The sequence below is a fragment of the Myxine glutinosa genome, chromosome 7 (genome assembly GCF_964187855.1).
Source record: "Myxine glutinosa chromosome 7, kmMyxGlut1.1, whole genome shotgun sequence".
In the NCBI taxonomy this organism is placed as follows: domain Eukaryota; kingdom Metazoa; phylum Chordata; class Myxini; order Myxiniformes; family Myxinidae; genus Myxine; species Myxine glutinosa.
Window position 1 is genome coordinate 93,239,929 of NC_136267.1, and position 15,000 is coordinate 93,254,928.

General features: G+C 44.9%; 1 protein-coding gene and 1 long non-coding RNA gene across 7 annotated transcripts in view; one reads left to right on the forward strand and one right to left on the reverse strand.

Moving 5' to 3' along the window:
- LOC137431420 (integrin beta-1) overlaps positions 1-15,000 on the reverse strand; it is a 125,200-nt gene that overhangs the window by 33,679 nt on the left and 76,521 nt on the right. For 4 of the 6 annotated variants that reach the window (XM_078781999.1, XM_068122719.2, XM_068122717.2 and 1 more), the window contains exons 7-9: positions 1,155-1,313; positions 644-739; positions 100-189 (exon numbers count right to left, since the gene is read on the reverse strand). In XM_078781999.1, the coding sequence (XP_078638125.1) occupies positions 100-189; positions 644-739; positions 1,155-1,313 (345 nt within the window). The remainder of the gene's footprint in view (positions 1-99; positions 190-643; positions 740-1,154; positions 1,314-15,000) is intronic. The other 2 variants (XM_078782001.1, XM_078782000.1) reach the window with 1 other exon arrangement.
- The window catches only part of LOC144892968 (uncharacterized), a 23,053-nt gene continuing 16,763 nt past the window's right edge, over positions 8,711-15,000 (forward strand). Inside the window, exon 1 of the long non-coding RNA XR_013624114.1 lies at positions 8,711-8,820. This is a non-coding gene — a long non-coding RNA (uncharacterized LOC144892968). The remainder of the gene's footprint in view (positions 8,821-15,000) is intronic.

Sequence of the window (15,000 nt, forward strand, 5' to 3'; positions counted from 1 at the left end):
TGGTGTCCCAAACAGATGCCTGTAGCTATCACAAGGCCTCTCGTTAAGGTGTGATGGTACATGCTGTGCAGGTAGCTAGGAGGGCTGTAGATCCAGTACATTGTAAGAATCGATGATGAGCTGGATGACATTGCTCGAGTTTGCCGAAAGCATGCCGACCGCCGATTTTGGAATCAAACCGCTGAGCCCCTGCAAAAACACGTACACCATTGGACGCCATATTGGAAAATCTGAGCTTCTATTTTTTCTTTTTTTTTGTATACTGAATCGAGGCTCGTGAAAGCGCTAACATTTATTTCACAAACAAATCAACCAGACAAACAAAATATATAAAAAGAGGGAGCGGAAGAGAAGATGGGGAGAGAAGGGGAAGCACACAAACACAACATTTGAGAGCAGGGAGAAGTGTGGGAGGGAGAGGGCTTGGGGGGAGGAGGCGTGGGAAGGGGGGGAGAGGTATAAAACACAAGGGGACCATGTACATGTACATGAAATCAAATTACCATTGTCTCAAAGAAGAACCCACAGCAAAAATGCGTACTTTAAAAAAAAGACTCATTTCCACAATTTATTGAACTGTGTGGGGCAACTGGAGGAAGCAAACCAATTCCTAGAGGATAAACGGTGACCCAGAGGTCGTTACCTTGTACACACTGTGGAACTCCTCAGTGACTGCAAAAATTGGCTGAATGTTGTTTTCTCCCAGTTTCTGTACCAGCTGAGCTACAGATGGATAATCCTGAAAGGTAACATGAACAGCTATAATAGCATCTTGTTAAATCAACCCTACGCTCCCATTAGGCATGTACCCAGGGAGCGACGGAATAGCAATTCACTGCATGTGTTTTCCAGCACTTGATTTCAATGCACAAAGGATCGGATGGTTGTTCTATTAGTAGGCCGAGGCTGTTAGGTTCCTGATTTAAAGAGCACAATCTTTTTGGGGTAACTGCATGTACAAAGCCTTCAGGCCCTCATCTCTTCATCTAACCCTGCTCTTGTATTATCTAATCTCAATCAGGTGGTTTCCGCCATGTTTTCTCATCGGTCATTGGTTAGATCACGTCTACCCCAACCCCACTCCCGCAACCCCTTTTAATCCAAATATGTAATTCAACCTCGACTTAATGCTTCATTGAAACTATTATACTCACCAAGTGGTTGCTCTCGCTGTACATACCATCTGTATTCAAATGGCAATGTCCATCATTTGGCAAAACAATGCCACCCAACTTGCCATCCCCAGCAAAGTGGAAGCCCGCGTCTGTTGAGAACACGAGCAGTCTGGTGTTGTTGCGCCAGCCGATTTTGTCCTACGGGAATGGACGTTTGGAGGAGATAGATGTAGTACCTTCATTATTTCAGGATATTGCGTGTGCCTGATATGCATTCTATCTCTGCTTTATTGGCAAAAATGCATTCTTATAGCCATTTTGAATGTATCTGGTCGGACGTGATGTGGCGACGGGGAGAAAGTGGGGGGTTGGGGGGAGGGAGGTGGGGAGAGGAGGGAGGTGGGGAGAGGAGGGAGGTGGGGAGAGGAAGGAGGTGGGGAGAGGAAGGAGGTGGGGAAAGGAGGGAGGTGGGGAGAGGAACGATGAGGGGAGAGGAAGGATGAGGGGAGAGGAGTGGTGAGGAGGGAGAGGATAGAAGAGAGTGGAGAAGGAGAGATGGAGAGGAGGGAGGTGGGGAGAGGAGGGAGGTGGGGAGAGGAGTGGTGAGGAGGGAGAGGATAGAAGAGAGTGGAGAAGGAGAGATGGAGAGGAGGGAGGAGGGGAGACGAGGGAGGTGGGGAGATGAGGAAGAGGCAGGAGAGGAGAGAAGAGAGGGGAGAAGGAGAGATGGAGAGGAGGGAGGTGGGGAGAGGAGGGAGGTGGGGAGAGGAGGGAGGTGGGGGGAGGAAGGAGGAGGGGAGAGGAAGGAGGAGGGGAGAGGAGGATGGAGGAGAGAGAAGGGAGGGGGAGAGGCAAGTGAGGAGGGAGAGGAGAGAAGAGAGGGGGAGAGGAGGGAGGTGGGGAGAGGAGGGAGGAGGGGAGAGAAGTGTTCCCTACTTGGGAATTAGTTGTTTATTATTACTTGGTAAAAGTACAGCAACTGAAAACTGAAGTTAGGGATCAAACTGTAATCTAATTATATTTTTTCATATTATTGGGGTGTATATGAAGAGCTTATTTAAGGCGAGTTCATTCTTTTCCAATTATGTAATTAAACAATCCTTCGAAAAACTTTGGACGTAATAAATTGTATATGTAGACTAACTATGGAATACAATATTTATTAATAACGTTTGGTTTTAAGCAATTTTGAATTTGTAAAGTGAAGAGTATTTGATGCTTTCAAGTTTAAAAATGCACAACAGAAGAAAGTCAGTCAGGGCAGGTTCTGTGTGTGAAATGATGTGTATAAAGCAAGTCATTGAGGCGGGCACTGCCATGCTTTGGTGGAACATCTGAGCCATCTATGGAACATCTGAGCCATCTCAGCCGACATGCTGGTAACCCCTTACACCCCCATCCAAATGGGGGTTCAAGCCCAAGCAGTCAACGCACCGGACACTGGGTGCTTTCCATGCGAATGCTAATTGTCCCAAACTCAATGTGTCCTTCAGCAGATTATTAATCACCCAGAGACCAATTGACGTCATGTGACTGTTTAATAAGTAAATAGCCGTGCTGTTGCTCTTTTGATCATGGTATCTGTGTTATTGGGGGTGGGGGGGGGGGGGGGGTGTGGGAGGGGAGGGTTTGAGAAGTTGTAGTGGTGGGGGGTGTTGAGTAGTTTTGGAGGGGGGAGGGGATTCGAGGAGTTGTTGGGGGAGCTATTGAGGAGTTGCAGTTGGGGGTGGTTCAGGGGTTGTGGTAGGAGAGGGGGGCTGAGGATTTGTGGTGGGGAGGGGAGTTGACGAGTTGTGGTTGGGGGAGGGGGGTTGAGGAGTTGTGATGGGTGGAGGGAGGTTGAAGATTGATTGGGAGAGGGGGAGGTTGAGGAGTTGTTGGGGGGTGGGGGAGGTTGAGGAGTTGTGATGGGTGGAGGGAGGTTGAAGATTGATTGGGAGAGGGGGAGGTTGAGGATTTGTTGGGGGAATGGGAGATTGAGGATCCTTGGGTTTGCGAGGTAGGGGGAGCTGAGGCGTTGAAGTCACATTTTGCATTGTGTGGATGTTTTTCAGGACCCTGTTAGGTACTGTACAGTCACGTGAAAAAGTAAGTACACCCCATGTAAAGTTTTGACTTTTTCAACATATTTCAACATACAGCTATTTGATCTTCACTTCAACAATATTGATAGATAAAGGTGATATAATCTATCTATAATTCCAGTAATCTCTGTGTGTATGTATGTATGTATGTATGTATGTATGTATGTATGTATGTATGTCTGTGACCGCTGTTTCTCGACAACCACGGGTCCGATATACTTTAAACTTGCCAGGTATATTGCTGGGGACCCGAGGATGTGCCTTTTCAAGGTTTCATATTAATCGGACAAGTAGTTACCGAGCTATGTCCAAAAAACGATTCAACCAATCAGAGAGCAGCGAGCTATCACGTGTGCCGAACGTGCCGAACAGACTCTGCCTCGGACGGCACATTTGAGAGCGTATTCATTTATTTCACGTTGGCAAACTATGTGGGCGTTAAACTATGTTTTAAAACTAATTAAAACTAATTTGCGATTCATCGTAACTGCGCGTTTGTGCACGCTATGGCGATTTCTTTACCAAACTCCGCAAGCCGTTCGCTTTGGACCAAACCATTTCATGTAAATGGAGGGGGGGGGATTGTCACCGTACTCGCAAGCCGTTCGCTTTGGACCAAACCATTTCATGTAAATAGAGGGGGGGGATATAATTTTAGATATAGATATAGTACGGGCATGCCCTAGTATAACAAATATCATGAAACATTTACATTTTGTAGTCCATTGTATAATTTAAATAAACATAAATGCAAATTTCGCATGTGGAAAAAGTAAGTACACCCCTACATTTATCACTACTTCAAATACCTAAAATTAGAATCAGGTGCACCAGCTCAGGTGCAAATCATTAGAACATCATTAGAGATGATCTTGGAGAAACCTGTCTTATTTAAACCTCAGACATTTAGTATGGTTTGCTCTTTGTTGTTGAAGTGTGCGGCGTAACTATGCCTAGATCAAAAGAGCTCTCTGAGGCCTTCAGAAAGAATGCCTACGAGTCTGGGAAAGGATTTAAAAAGATCTCCAAACAATTCCGAAATCAATCGTTTGACTGTGCGGAAGATCATCTGCAAGTGGAGAAGATTCCAAACAACTGCCAACTTGTTCAGGCCAGGCCGCCCCAGCAAGTTCAGCCCGAGAGCAGACCGCAGTATGCTGAAAGAAGTCTCTAAGAACCCCAGAATGTCATCACGGGACCGACAGGTAGCTCTTGCCACTGTTGATGTCAAAGTGCACGAGTCTACCATTAGAAAGAGGCTGCACAAATCTGATCTACATGTGAGGTGTGCCAGGAGGAAACCTTTGCTGTCCAGAAAGACCATCAGGGCAAGACTAAAGTTTGCCAATGAACACCTTGGCAAACACCAGCACTTCTGGAACAATGTGATCTGGACAGATGAGTCAAAGGTAGAGCTATTTGTCCACAGTACCAGAAGACATGTTTGGCGAAAATCAAAGACAGCATTTGACCACAAGAACCTGATACCAACTGTAAAGCATGGTGGTGGAAATATTATGGTTTGGGCAGCTTTGCTGCATCAGGGCCTGGGCAGCTCACCATCATAGAATCCACTATGAATTCTTCATTGTACCAGAGGGTGCTTGAGGATAATGTGAGACCATCTGTCGGAAAGTTGAAGCTCAACCGAAGGTGGACCTTGCAACATGACAATGACCCTAAACATACCAGTAAATCCACCAAGGAATGGCTGAAAAGAAAGAAATGGAGGGTTCTGGAATGGCCAAGTCAAAGCCCGGATCTAAATCCCATTGAGATGTTGTGGGGGGATTTGAAACGAGCTGTGCATGCAAGAAACCCCTCAAACATTGCACAGCTGAAAGAATTCTGCATGGAGGAGTGGGAAAAAATTTCTCCCATTCAATGTCAGAGACTGGTAGACAGTTATAAGAAACGCCTCCTTGAGGTTGTTCTGCCAAAGAGTGCAATACCACCTATTAGAGCCAAGGGTGTACTTACTTTTTCCACATGCGAAATTTGCATTCATGTTTATTTAAATTATACAATGGACTACAAAATGTAAATGTTTCATGATTTTTGTTATATTATATCACCTTTATTACTCCACTATCTGCCGCTCCATTCCTCATCCCTCAGATCGGCAGTCTGCAGCCTCCTCACTCTCTGCAGACCTGGACAAAATCACAGACTGGTCAAACAAGTGGAACATGTCTTTCAATCCTGACAAATCTCACACTCTTACAATGTCTCTCCGAAAGGACCGACTGGAAAACCCTCCCATCTACTTTCTCAACAATCCTCCCCAAGAAGTTCTGTCGCTCAAGCTTTTGGGTCTCACTATCTGCCATGATCTTTCTTGGGAAAACCACATTTCCAAGCTGGCCTCCAAAGCCAGTCGCCGACTGGGCATCCTCCATCGTGCAAAGTCCTTCCTTGGCACACTGAGCTCCTCACCACATACAAGGATTTCATCCGCAGCTCAATGGAATACTGTTCCACCCTCTGGGCTGGTGCTCCTGCCTCACACCTAGCTCGGCTTCACGCTGTTGAAACCAAAGCTTTCAGAATCATTGGAATCTCCTGCGATGAAGTTAACTCCGAGGGCCTTTCACTCACTCACCGCAGGCAGGTTGGTGGTCTTTCTGCCTTCTACCGACTCCTCTCCGGCCTTGCTCCCCCAGCTCTCTCTGTGCTCTGTCCCCACAATATTCCTTCAGGTCGCACAAGATCTGCCTGCAACCCTCTTATGGTTAAACTGCCAAAATCTAGGCTCTCTGCTCACCTTCACTCTTTCATTCACCTTTTCTCCCGCCTCTGGAACAAACTCCCCCACTCCCTTCAATCCCCATTCCCTCCTCCCTCAAGGTCTTTAAAACAGCTGGTCACCACCATCTCTTATCACCACCATCTCTTCCCCCATCCAAAACCTTGATCTTTTCTTCCCCCGCTAATTCACCCCAGATACACTTTTTTTTTGAAATTCCAACTTCTTTGCTGGAAGTCCTTGCAGTGTTCATATGTTTTATACCTCTCCCACCTCCCCCCAAAGCCCTCCCCCTAAAACATTTCTCCCGATGTCCCTGCTCTCAAATGTTGTGTTTGGGTCCTTCCCCCTCTCTCCCCATCTTGTCTACCGCTCCCCTTATTTTTTGTGTTTTTATGTGTCGGTTTGACTTTTTGTATGATTAATGTTAGATCTTTCACGAGCCTCGATCTTGTATACAAAAAAAAAAAAAAAAAAAAAAAAAAATCTCAATATTGTTGAAAGGAAGATCAAATAGCTGTATGTTGAAATATGTTGAAAAAGTCAAAACTTTACATGGGGTGTACTTACTTTTTCACATGACTGTAGTGTATATACAACAGGCTAGTGCTGTCTTTCCGCCCTATCCTTCTCCCCCTCTCCCCCATCCTGAAACACGGAAACACTCCTTGGAGAGAAATAATTCAGTAAAAGTTTTTTCAAATTCATCCAAAGCTACAGGATAATATTAAAACAAGTACAAAAAGTTTTAATTAAAACAAAAGCCGCGTCGATGTTACACAATGCCTAGATGCAGCTGTGCCTATAACGTCGATGTTATAGGCACAGGACATTCCTATTGATTCGATTACTTGATGTTATTTTTGTGCAAAGTGAAAATATATCTCGGCAATTTCCCGTGTGTGGCGACGAATTTTTAATATATCTCGGCATTTTCCCGTCTGTTATTTCAGGCGGTGTATGACTGACCATGCCGCGATTTAAAAAAAATATATCTCGGCAATTTCCCGTGTGTGGCGACACGTGAACGAAGCTATGCTCCTCTCTCCACATTATTGTGACGACGTATAAATTAAATATTTCATCGTGACGATTGTCATCAAATGGACGAATTTTTAATATATCTCGGCATTTTCCCGTCTGTTATTTCGGGCGGTGTATGACTGACCATGCCGCGATTTAAACAAAATATATATATCTCGGCATTTTCCCGTCTCTTATTTCGGGCGGTGTATGACTGACCATGCCGCGATTTAAAAAAAAAAAATCTCAATGGACTTGAAGTTACAGGCCTTTGAGAATTCATTTCGTTCTATAAAGGACAACTTTCATCGGATTTTCTTCCCGTTTTTTTTCAACCGAGTCTAAAACTATGTTAGCGACTGTGAAAAATGAAATGATATATCGAATTTGATTTGAAATAAAACTGTGTGAGAGAGGAAGACACCACGGGCCTATAAAACAGGCCTCAAAGCTATGCGAGTTAATAAAATGGTGGATATTTGTTTATATGAAGCCTCTCCCAAAATGGGTGGAGCTATGGTTCCCAGAATGGGTGGAGCTTTGAGGTTTTGTCTTCTCTGCAAGAACAACAAGAAGAAGAAGAAGAAAAGAAGAAGAAGAACAACAACAACAGCAGAGGGCACTCTATGACCAGCGTCTGCGACGCGGCTAAAAACAAAGCTGTACACAAGAGATTGCATATTTACGCATACAGTATAAAGTACAGTACAGGTAGTGCAACATTTATAACCGAGATTTACCCAATCAAATGTTTGAATAAATCAATAAGTTGTTAAACTCATTTTACTCTCTTCTTTTGTTTAAGCGTCAGGTGCATCCAAATACAACACCTGAACACATTCCTTATTGAACCTCCCATCATTGCGCTCTTTAAACCTATTATGCAGGAATAACAGATTCCATGTTTTTCTATCGTGGTAGTTTCACCACGTGCTTCCCTTCCGCTCGTGCACAGATACTTGGGTTGAGGACTTATTTCAGGATGACAACTTTTGAGTCGATGACCTTCCGAACCTCGACTTAAAAAGGACCATCGTGATATCTAATAATTATCACCAGGTCGAAAATCCATGCACTCCTGCAATCGGAACATATAATAAACAAAACGCACCCACCTGTAACCATTTAACTTGTTAATATCTGAATATTAATAAATTATTTCCTAACACAATCAAAGTATGTGAAAGAGCTAAACAGTAAAATATGTTACTGGGAAATAGTTGGATACCTGGTGTTAAAAATGCAGAATATTATCGAGATTTATTTGAAGAGGCATGACGTGGTGATGGCTGTGTAGTTAAGTGGAGGCCGAAGGGTAATAGTAACTCATATCCTTTGATGATAGAAGGGAAGATGGATGGACGGAGGATGGTATTGGATAGATCTGGAGGATGAAGGATTTTTTTGGATTTTTATGGATTTTTTAATGGATTTTTTTCATTTTCTTTGTCTTTGAGAGCACACCACCTCAAATTCCTAACTGTCAAGTTGATGTGGTAATAAAGTATTGAATCTTGAAGTAGGTTAATAGAGGGATGTATGTTAACCTTTTTGGAAGGAAGTTAGGGGATGATGGATTGCAGAGACATATAGTACGTAGATAGATAAATATCAGAGGGCTTCTCGTTTCTATTAAAAGAAACGTTCACATGTTCCATAGTACTTCAGCTGGAGTCTGTCTATCTGATATGATCTTGTCAATGGCCTTAAAGATTGCTGGGGTACGATTTTTGTGTTTCTAGAGGCAAATACTGCTCCTGCCTCTGGGTGGGCTCCTCCACTTCACATCTTGCTCAGCGTGACGTCATCGAAACCAAGGCCTTCAAGATCTTTGGAATCTCCCGTGATGTAGGTGAGTCTATAAGCCAATCACTTTCCCATCGCAGACAAGTCGGTGATGTCTTTGTCTTCTACCGCATCCTCTCTGGTCTTGCACCCTCTGCTCTTTCCATGCTCCCCCTAGGTTTCTGCGGCGGTTACATGGTCCACCGTCAACCCCTTTCTGGTGAAACTCCCAAAATCCAGGAACACTGTTCACCTCCACTCATTCGGTCCTCTTTTTTTTCCACTTGTGGAACCAACTTCCCTTTGTCCCTCCAAATCTTCAAAACAGTTGTTCACCAGCATCTCAGATCATCCCCCATCGAAAACCATGATCTTTTCGACCCTCGTTGACCTTCCCCCATCCCGACCACCAAGCCCACCTCCTACCAAATTCCCAGTTTTTCCTTCCTGAGTGCTTGCTTCTATATCCATGCTGTCCACCCCATGCATCTTCCCTCTTTTCTCCCTGCATCCCTTATTTGTCACAGTCTCCCTCTATTAGTCTTTTTGTTGCTCATCCATGCTGTTGGTGCTCCACCCCTCTCTTTCTATGGTTATTTTTATTATGTTGGCTCCTAATCCGATCAGTGTTCTTGCTCTTCCACGAGCCTAGACTTTGTATAAAAAAAATATTTTAAAAACCACCTTTAGAGGCCATTTTTCCCCGCAAGCGGGGGTTGGCCTTTTTCGGGAACTGTGGTTGTTGTTGTTTTTCGGTCCCCTTTTTGAAGCAATGTTTTACGGCCGGATGCCCTTCCTGACGCCAACCCTTTTTGCCGCCTTTAACGACAAGCAGGGAATTACCAGTGAACTGGTACTCAATTTGCCGACCTCGGAAGGATGACAGGCTGAGTCAACCCCCCTGGCGTTAATTCAGCGATTGACCGGGATTCGAACCCAGGATCCTCGGATCATAAGCTCATAAGCCGGCACCCTAGCCGCTAGCCCAACACCAGGTAAAACAGTGTGTGTGTTAGGGGTGGGGGGATATGTGTGTGTGTGTGTGTGTGTGTAGGTGGGGGGGGGGGGGTTGGTGTGTGTGTGTGTGTGTGTGTTGGGAGTGGAGTGGGGAGATGTGTGCGTGTGTGCGTGTATATGGAAATAAAATAAAAATAGACCCAGCGGCCTGTGCATACCTGCTCAGATCACCAGAGGTGGGTGAGAGGTCTAGCTAGGCCCATATCAGAGGGTCCGCCACTGCACGACGCAAGACGGCCGGGTGTTTTATTCGCTTCAGTATTTATTAGTTGCGGAAATCAAAGACTTTTCAAGTACATTGGTTGGGCTTGTGCGTTGCCTCCGCCACCAAAGGTGGATGGAGGTTATGTTTTCACCCCTGTCTGTCTGTTTGTCTGTGAACAAAATATCTCAAAAACTTTGAGGCCAGATTCGGACAAAATCTGGCAGATATTTTGAAGATCCGGATTCGGCTACGAGAATTTTTTAAGTGATTCTTCACCATTGGGAGATAGGGCCAAAAACGATATATAGCAGGATATCTCAAAAAGTTATCGACGGATTTGGACAAAACTTGGTGGACAGGTTGTGTGCGTGACAAGGAATAGTTGATTCAATTTTAGTGAAGATGCGGATCCGGATCTGGCGAGTAGAAATTTTAAGTGATTTTTCACCATTCTTCACCATCCCGGTGCGTATCCTGGTTTAGAATAGGTACACCGTATCCCTGCGTGTCGTAGGAGGCGACTAAGTGGGTTGGCGTTAGGAAGGGCATCCGGCCATAAAAACATTGACTCAAAAAGAGAACCATGACAATTACAATTACATATGGGCAGGGTACAGCCCGAAGTGGAGATCGGTTTCTGAGGTTTGGGACATGGAATGTAGGGACAATGACAGGGAGATCAGGAGAAGTGGTGGAAGTATTGGTCAGAAGAAGAGTGGACATATGTTATGTGCAAGAGACGAGATGGAAGGGAAGTGGTGTGAGAATGGTGAAGGGTAGGCAGAGACAGAAATACAAGTTTGTGTGGCAAGGGTGTTTTCTGAGGACTTTGTAGACAGTGTGGTGAGTGTGACTAGAGTGAGTGAGAGGTTGATGATGGTGCAAATGATGATCGGAAAGCTTTTGGTGAACGTCATCTCGGGATATGCTACGCAGGTTGGTCGGAGCGATGAAGAGAAGGACAAGTTCTGGTGTGCGATAGAGAAGCTAATGGAAAACGTGAAAGATGAGGAAGTTGTCGTGGTAGGAGGAGACCTAAATGGACATGTGGGAAGGAGTATGGACGGTTTTGAGGGAGTTCATGGGGGTTACGGATATGGTGTGAGAAATGGAGAAGGTGAAAGGATTTTGGAGTTTGCTGATGGAGCTGATTTGTTGATTTGCAATACTCAGTTCCAGAAAGAGGATAATAAGCTTGTTACATACACGTCAGGTGGGTCGACGACAACTCTTGACTACCTGATGGTGCGTAAGTGAGGTAGGGGGCACCTCCGGGACACAAAGGTGATCCTGGGGGAGGAGGCTGTTTCACAGCACCACTTGGTTGTCTGTGACATAAGGGTGAAAGGTGCGAGGAGAGCTCGGCGGGTGAAGTACTAACCGAGAATGAAGGTGTGGAGGTTGAAAGAGGTGACAGTAAGGGAGGCATTAAAAGAGAGGATGAGTAGGGTAGAGGATGATGTGGTTGAGCTTGAAAGTGGTTGGATGTCAATGAAACATAGTCTGTTGGGAGCCGTTGGTGAGATATGTGGATGGACAAAAGGACCACCGAGGCACTCGGAAACATGGTGGTGGGATGATGAAGTTGGAAAGAGGATTGATGAGAAGAGGAAGAAGTTCAAGGAGTGGCAGAAGGCGAAGGGTACGGGAGCAGAAAAAGCAGAGCATGAAAGTTATAAGGCAGCCAAGAAGGCTGCAAAGAAAGAGGTAGCAAAGGCGCAGCGGGCATGCAGGAAAATGTTCGGAGAACGCTTTGATTCGGAAGAGGGTCAGAGAATGGTATTCAGGATTGCAAAGCAGATAGCGAAAGAGAGGTGTGATGTTATGGGGGTGAGTTGCTTGAAGGATGAAGTGGGACAAATCGTTGTGGACCCAGATGGAATTAAAGGAAGATGGAAATGATATATGGAAATGCTGTTGAATACAGAGAATGAATGGAATCGCAACATCGAGAGTAACCCAGTTTTCGGACCGGCAGAGAAGATAACTGAGAAGGAAGTTGAGGAAGCGATAAAAGCAATCAAGAGTAGAAAAGCAGGAGGGCCAGCGGGAGTTGTGGGAGCTATGTTGAAGGCAGCAGGAAGTTGGGGTGTGAAGAGAATGACAGAGATCTGTAATCTGGTGGTGAAAGAAGGCCGCATTCCAGTGGATTGGTAACGGAGTACCCTTGTCCCTCTATACAAGGGGAAAGGTGACCCTCTGGAGTGTGGCTCGTACCGAGCGATAAAGTTATTGGAGCATGGAATCAAGGTATTGGAAAGGGTGTTGGAGAAGAGGAGAAGGAAGAAGGTGAAGATCGATGAAATGCAGTTTGGATTTATGCCAGGAAGAGGAACGACAGACGCGCTCTTTATTGTGAGGCAGTTGCAGGAGAAGTACATGGAGACGAGGAAGAAGTTGTTTCTTGGGTTTGTTGATCTGGAGAAAGCATTCGATAGGGTTCTACGTGAAGTATTGACATGGGCATTGAGGAAGTTAGGAGTGGAGGAATGGTTGATCAGAGTAGTGATGGCAATGTACAAAAGAGCGCGCACAGCTGTAAGGACGAAGGACGGGAACAGTGGTGAGTTTGAGGTGAAGGTGGGAGTGCATCACGTGTCGGAACTAAGTCCACGACTATTTGTAGCTGTGATGGAGGTGCTGGCTCAGAATGTAAAGGAGGGTTTACCGTGGGAGTTGTTGTATGCAGATGATCTGGTGTTGATTGCAGAAAGTATGGATGGACTGAAGGAAAAGATGAACAAGTGGAAGGAATGTATGGAGACAAAAGGTCTGAAGGTGAATATCGGAAAGAGGAACGTGATGCCAAGTGGTAAAGCATGTGGTGAGGTGGAAAGAACTGGGAAGTGGCCATGTGCTGTGTGCAGGAAGGGTGTCAGAGTGAACTCCATTCAATGTACAATGTGCGCTGAGTGGGTTCATCAAAAATGTAGTGGTCTGAGAGGGTCATTAACCAGTGTGGCAGCTACATTCAAATGTAAGGTGTGCACAGAGGGAGCTGCAGATGGAGGAAATGTTGAGTTGGATCTTGGAGACGGCATGAAGCTGGAAGGTGTGAAAACATTTTGCTACCTTGGAGACATGCTGAATGGAGAAGGTGGATCAGACTCGGCAACGGTTGCTCGAGTGAGATGTGCATGGAAGAAGTTTCGGGAACTGAGTGGCATGCTGATGAGGAGGGGAGCGTCGTTGAAGCTGAAGGGAAAGGTGTATGCTGCATGTGTGAGAAGTGTTATGATTAATGGGAGCGAGACATGGGTAATGAACGTAGAGCAGCAACGAAGGCTGGAAAGGGTGGAAATGAGAATGGTTCGGTGGATGTGTGGAGTATCATTGAGAGAGAGGAAGACAAATGATGAATTGCGAAAGATGATGGGAATAGAGCCTGTGATTGATGCTGTGAAGAGGAACAGGTTGAGATAGTTTGGTCATGTGTTGAGGAAGGATTAAAGTGACTGGTTGAGAAGAGTGATGGAAATGAATGTAGAAGGAGTAGAGGATGGGGAAGACCGAGAAAGACTTGGCTAAAGATGGTGGAAGAAGAAATGCGGGCAAGGGGGTTAACAAAGAGAGATGCAGAAAATAGGGCAAAACGGAAAAGATTGTCATGGGGACCGCAAGACTAACCCTCGCTCTGGCAGGTAAAATGGCCTTAAAATGCATGTTGTTGTCGTTTGTCTTCACCATTGAGTGATATGGCCAACCAGGCGGAGGTATATGCTCTCTACTGAGTGCCGTTCTCGTTCTGTCTGTTTGTCTGTCTGTCTGTCTGTTTGTATGTTAATTGCCTACAGGTCACAATTTTCAACCAATCTTTACGAAACTTCACCAAATGTTGGATTAAGGAAGAAGCCCTTTAATTTTGAGGTCAAAAGGTCAACATAGGCCAAAAGGTCAACATAGGCCAGATTTCTAAAATCCTCAATTTTCTTCCGATTGACTTAAAATTTGAAGAGGATTTGCATATCTGGTCACTCAATTGAACCACCAAATAATTTTGAGGCCGACATAGGCCAAAAAGTCAACATAGGCCAAAGGTCAACAACTTAGGTTGGAATTTCTAAAATCTTCAATTTTCATCCGATTGACTTGAATTTGAAGAGGATTTGCATATCCGATCACTTCAACCACCAATTATTTTTGCGGCAAAGGTCAACAACGTATTTTAGGGATTTAACAAGTACCATGCTATGCATGTTATATTTGTTGTTTATTTACCATTGAGCTTCAGTGTGTCTGTTCAGTCCATAACGTCTTTACCATTTGAGCTTTTATCATCAATTTTCAACAAACCTTTATTATGAGAATATGTAGAAAATAATTAATATTTTTATTATTATTTTTATTTAGCTATTGTTTTCGTCTAGTTTAATTTGAGTACAATGCAGACGCGGGCGGGCTTTCTATTCTGGGATGCTTTCTAGTTGGGTTCAGTTTTGGTCACCGCATCTTCTGAAGGACATAGTTGCCATAGCGAGGGCAACTATATTGATCCCGGGCCTAGCTAGAATAAGCTATGAGGAGCAGCTGAAGGAGACAGGATTTTTAACATTAGAAAGGAGACTATTGTGACAGGATTTGATGGAGATGTTTGAGAAAATGAAGGGTATAGACAAAAATAAGTGTGTAAAAATTTTTCAGCAGAATGAACACCGACAGGACAAGGGGGCACAGTTTAAAAGTAAAGAAGAGGAGAGTTAGGATGGTAATAAGGTCAGGGTCTTTCACTCAGAGACTGGTGAATTAATGGAATGGTCTCGCTACAAGGGTAGTGACATTGGAATGAGTGGAGTGTTGTCAAAAGGAGTTGGATAGGTAAGGTGTGGGGATGGTAGAGTATGAAGATGCTTGCATGATTGAACAGGCTTGATGGGCCTAATGGCCTTCTCCTGCATTGAAGCTCCTTGTAGAGAGAGAGAGAGAGAGAGGAGAGAGAGAGAGGAGAGAGAGATAGATAGAGAGAGATAGATAGAGAGAGAGATAGAGAGAGAGAGAGGGGAGAGGAGAGAGAGAGGAGAGAGAGAG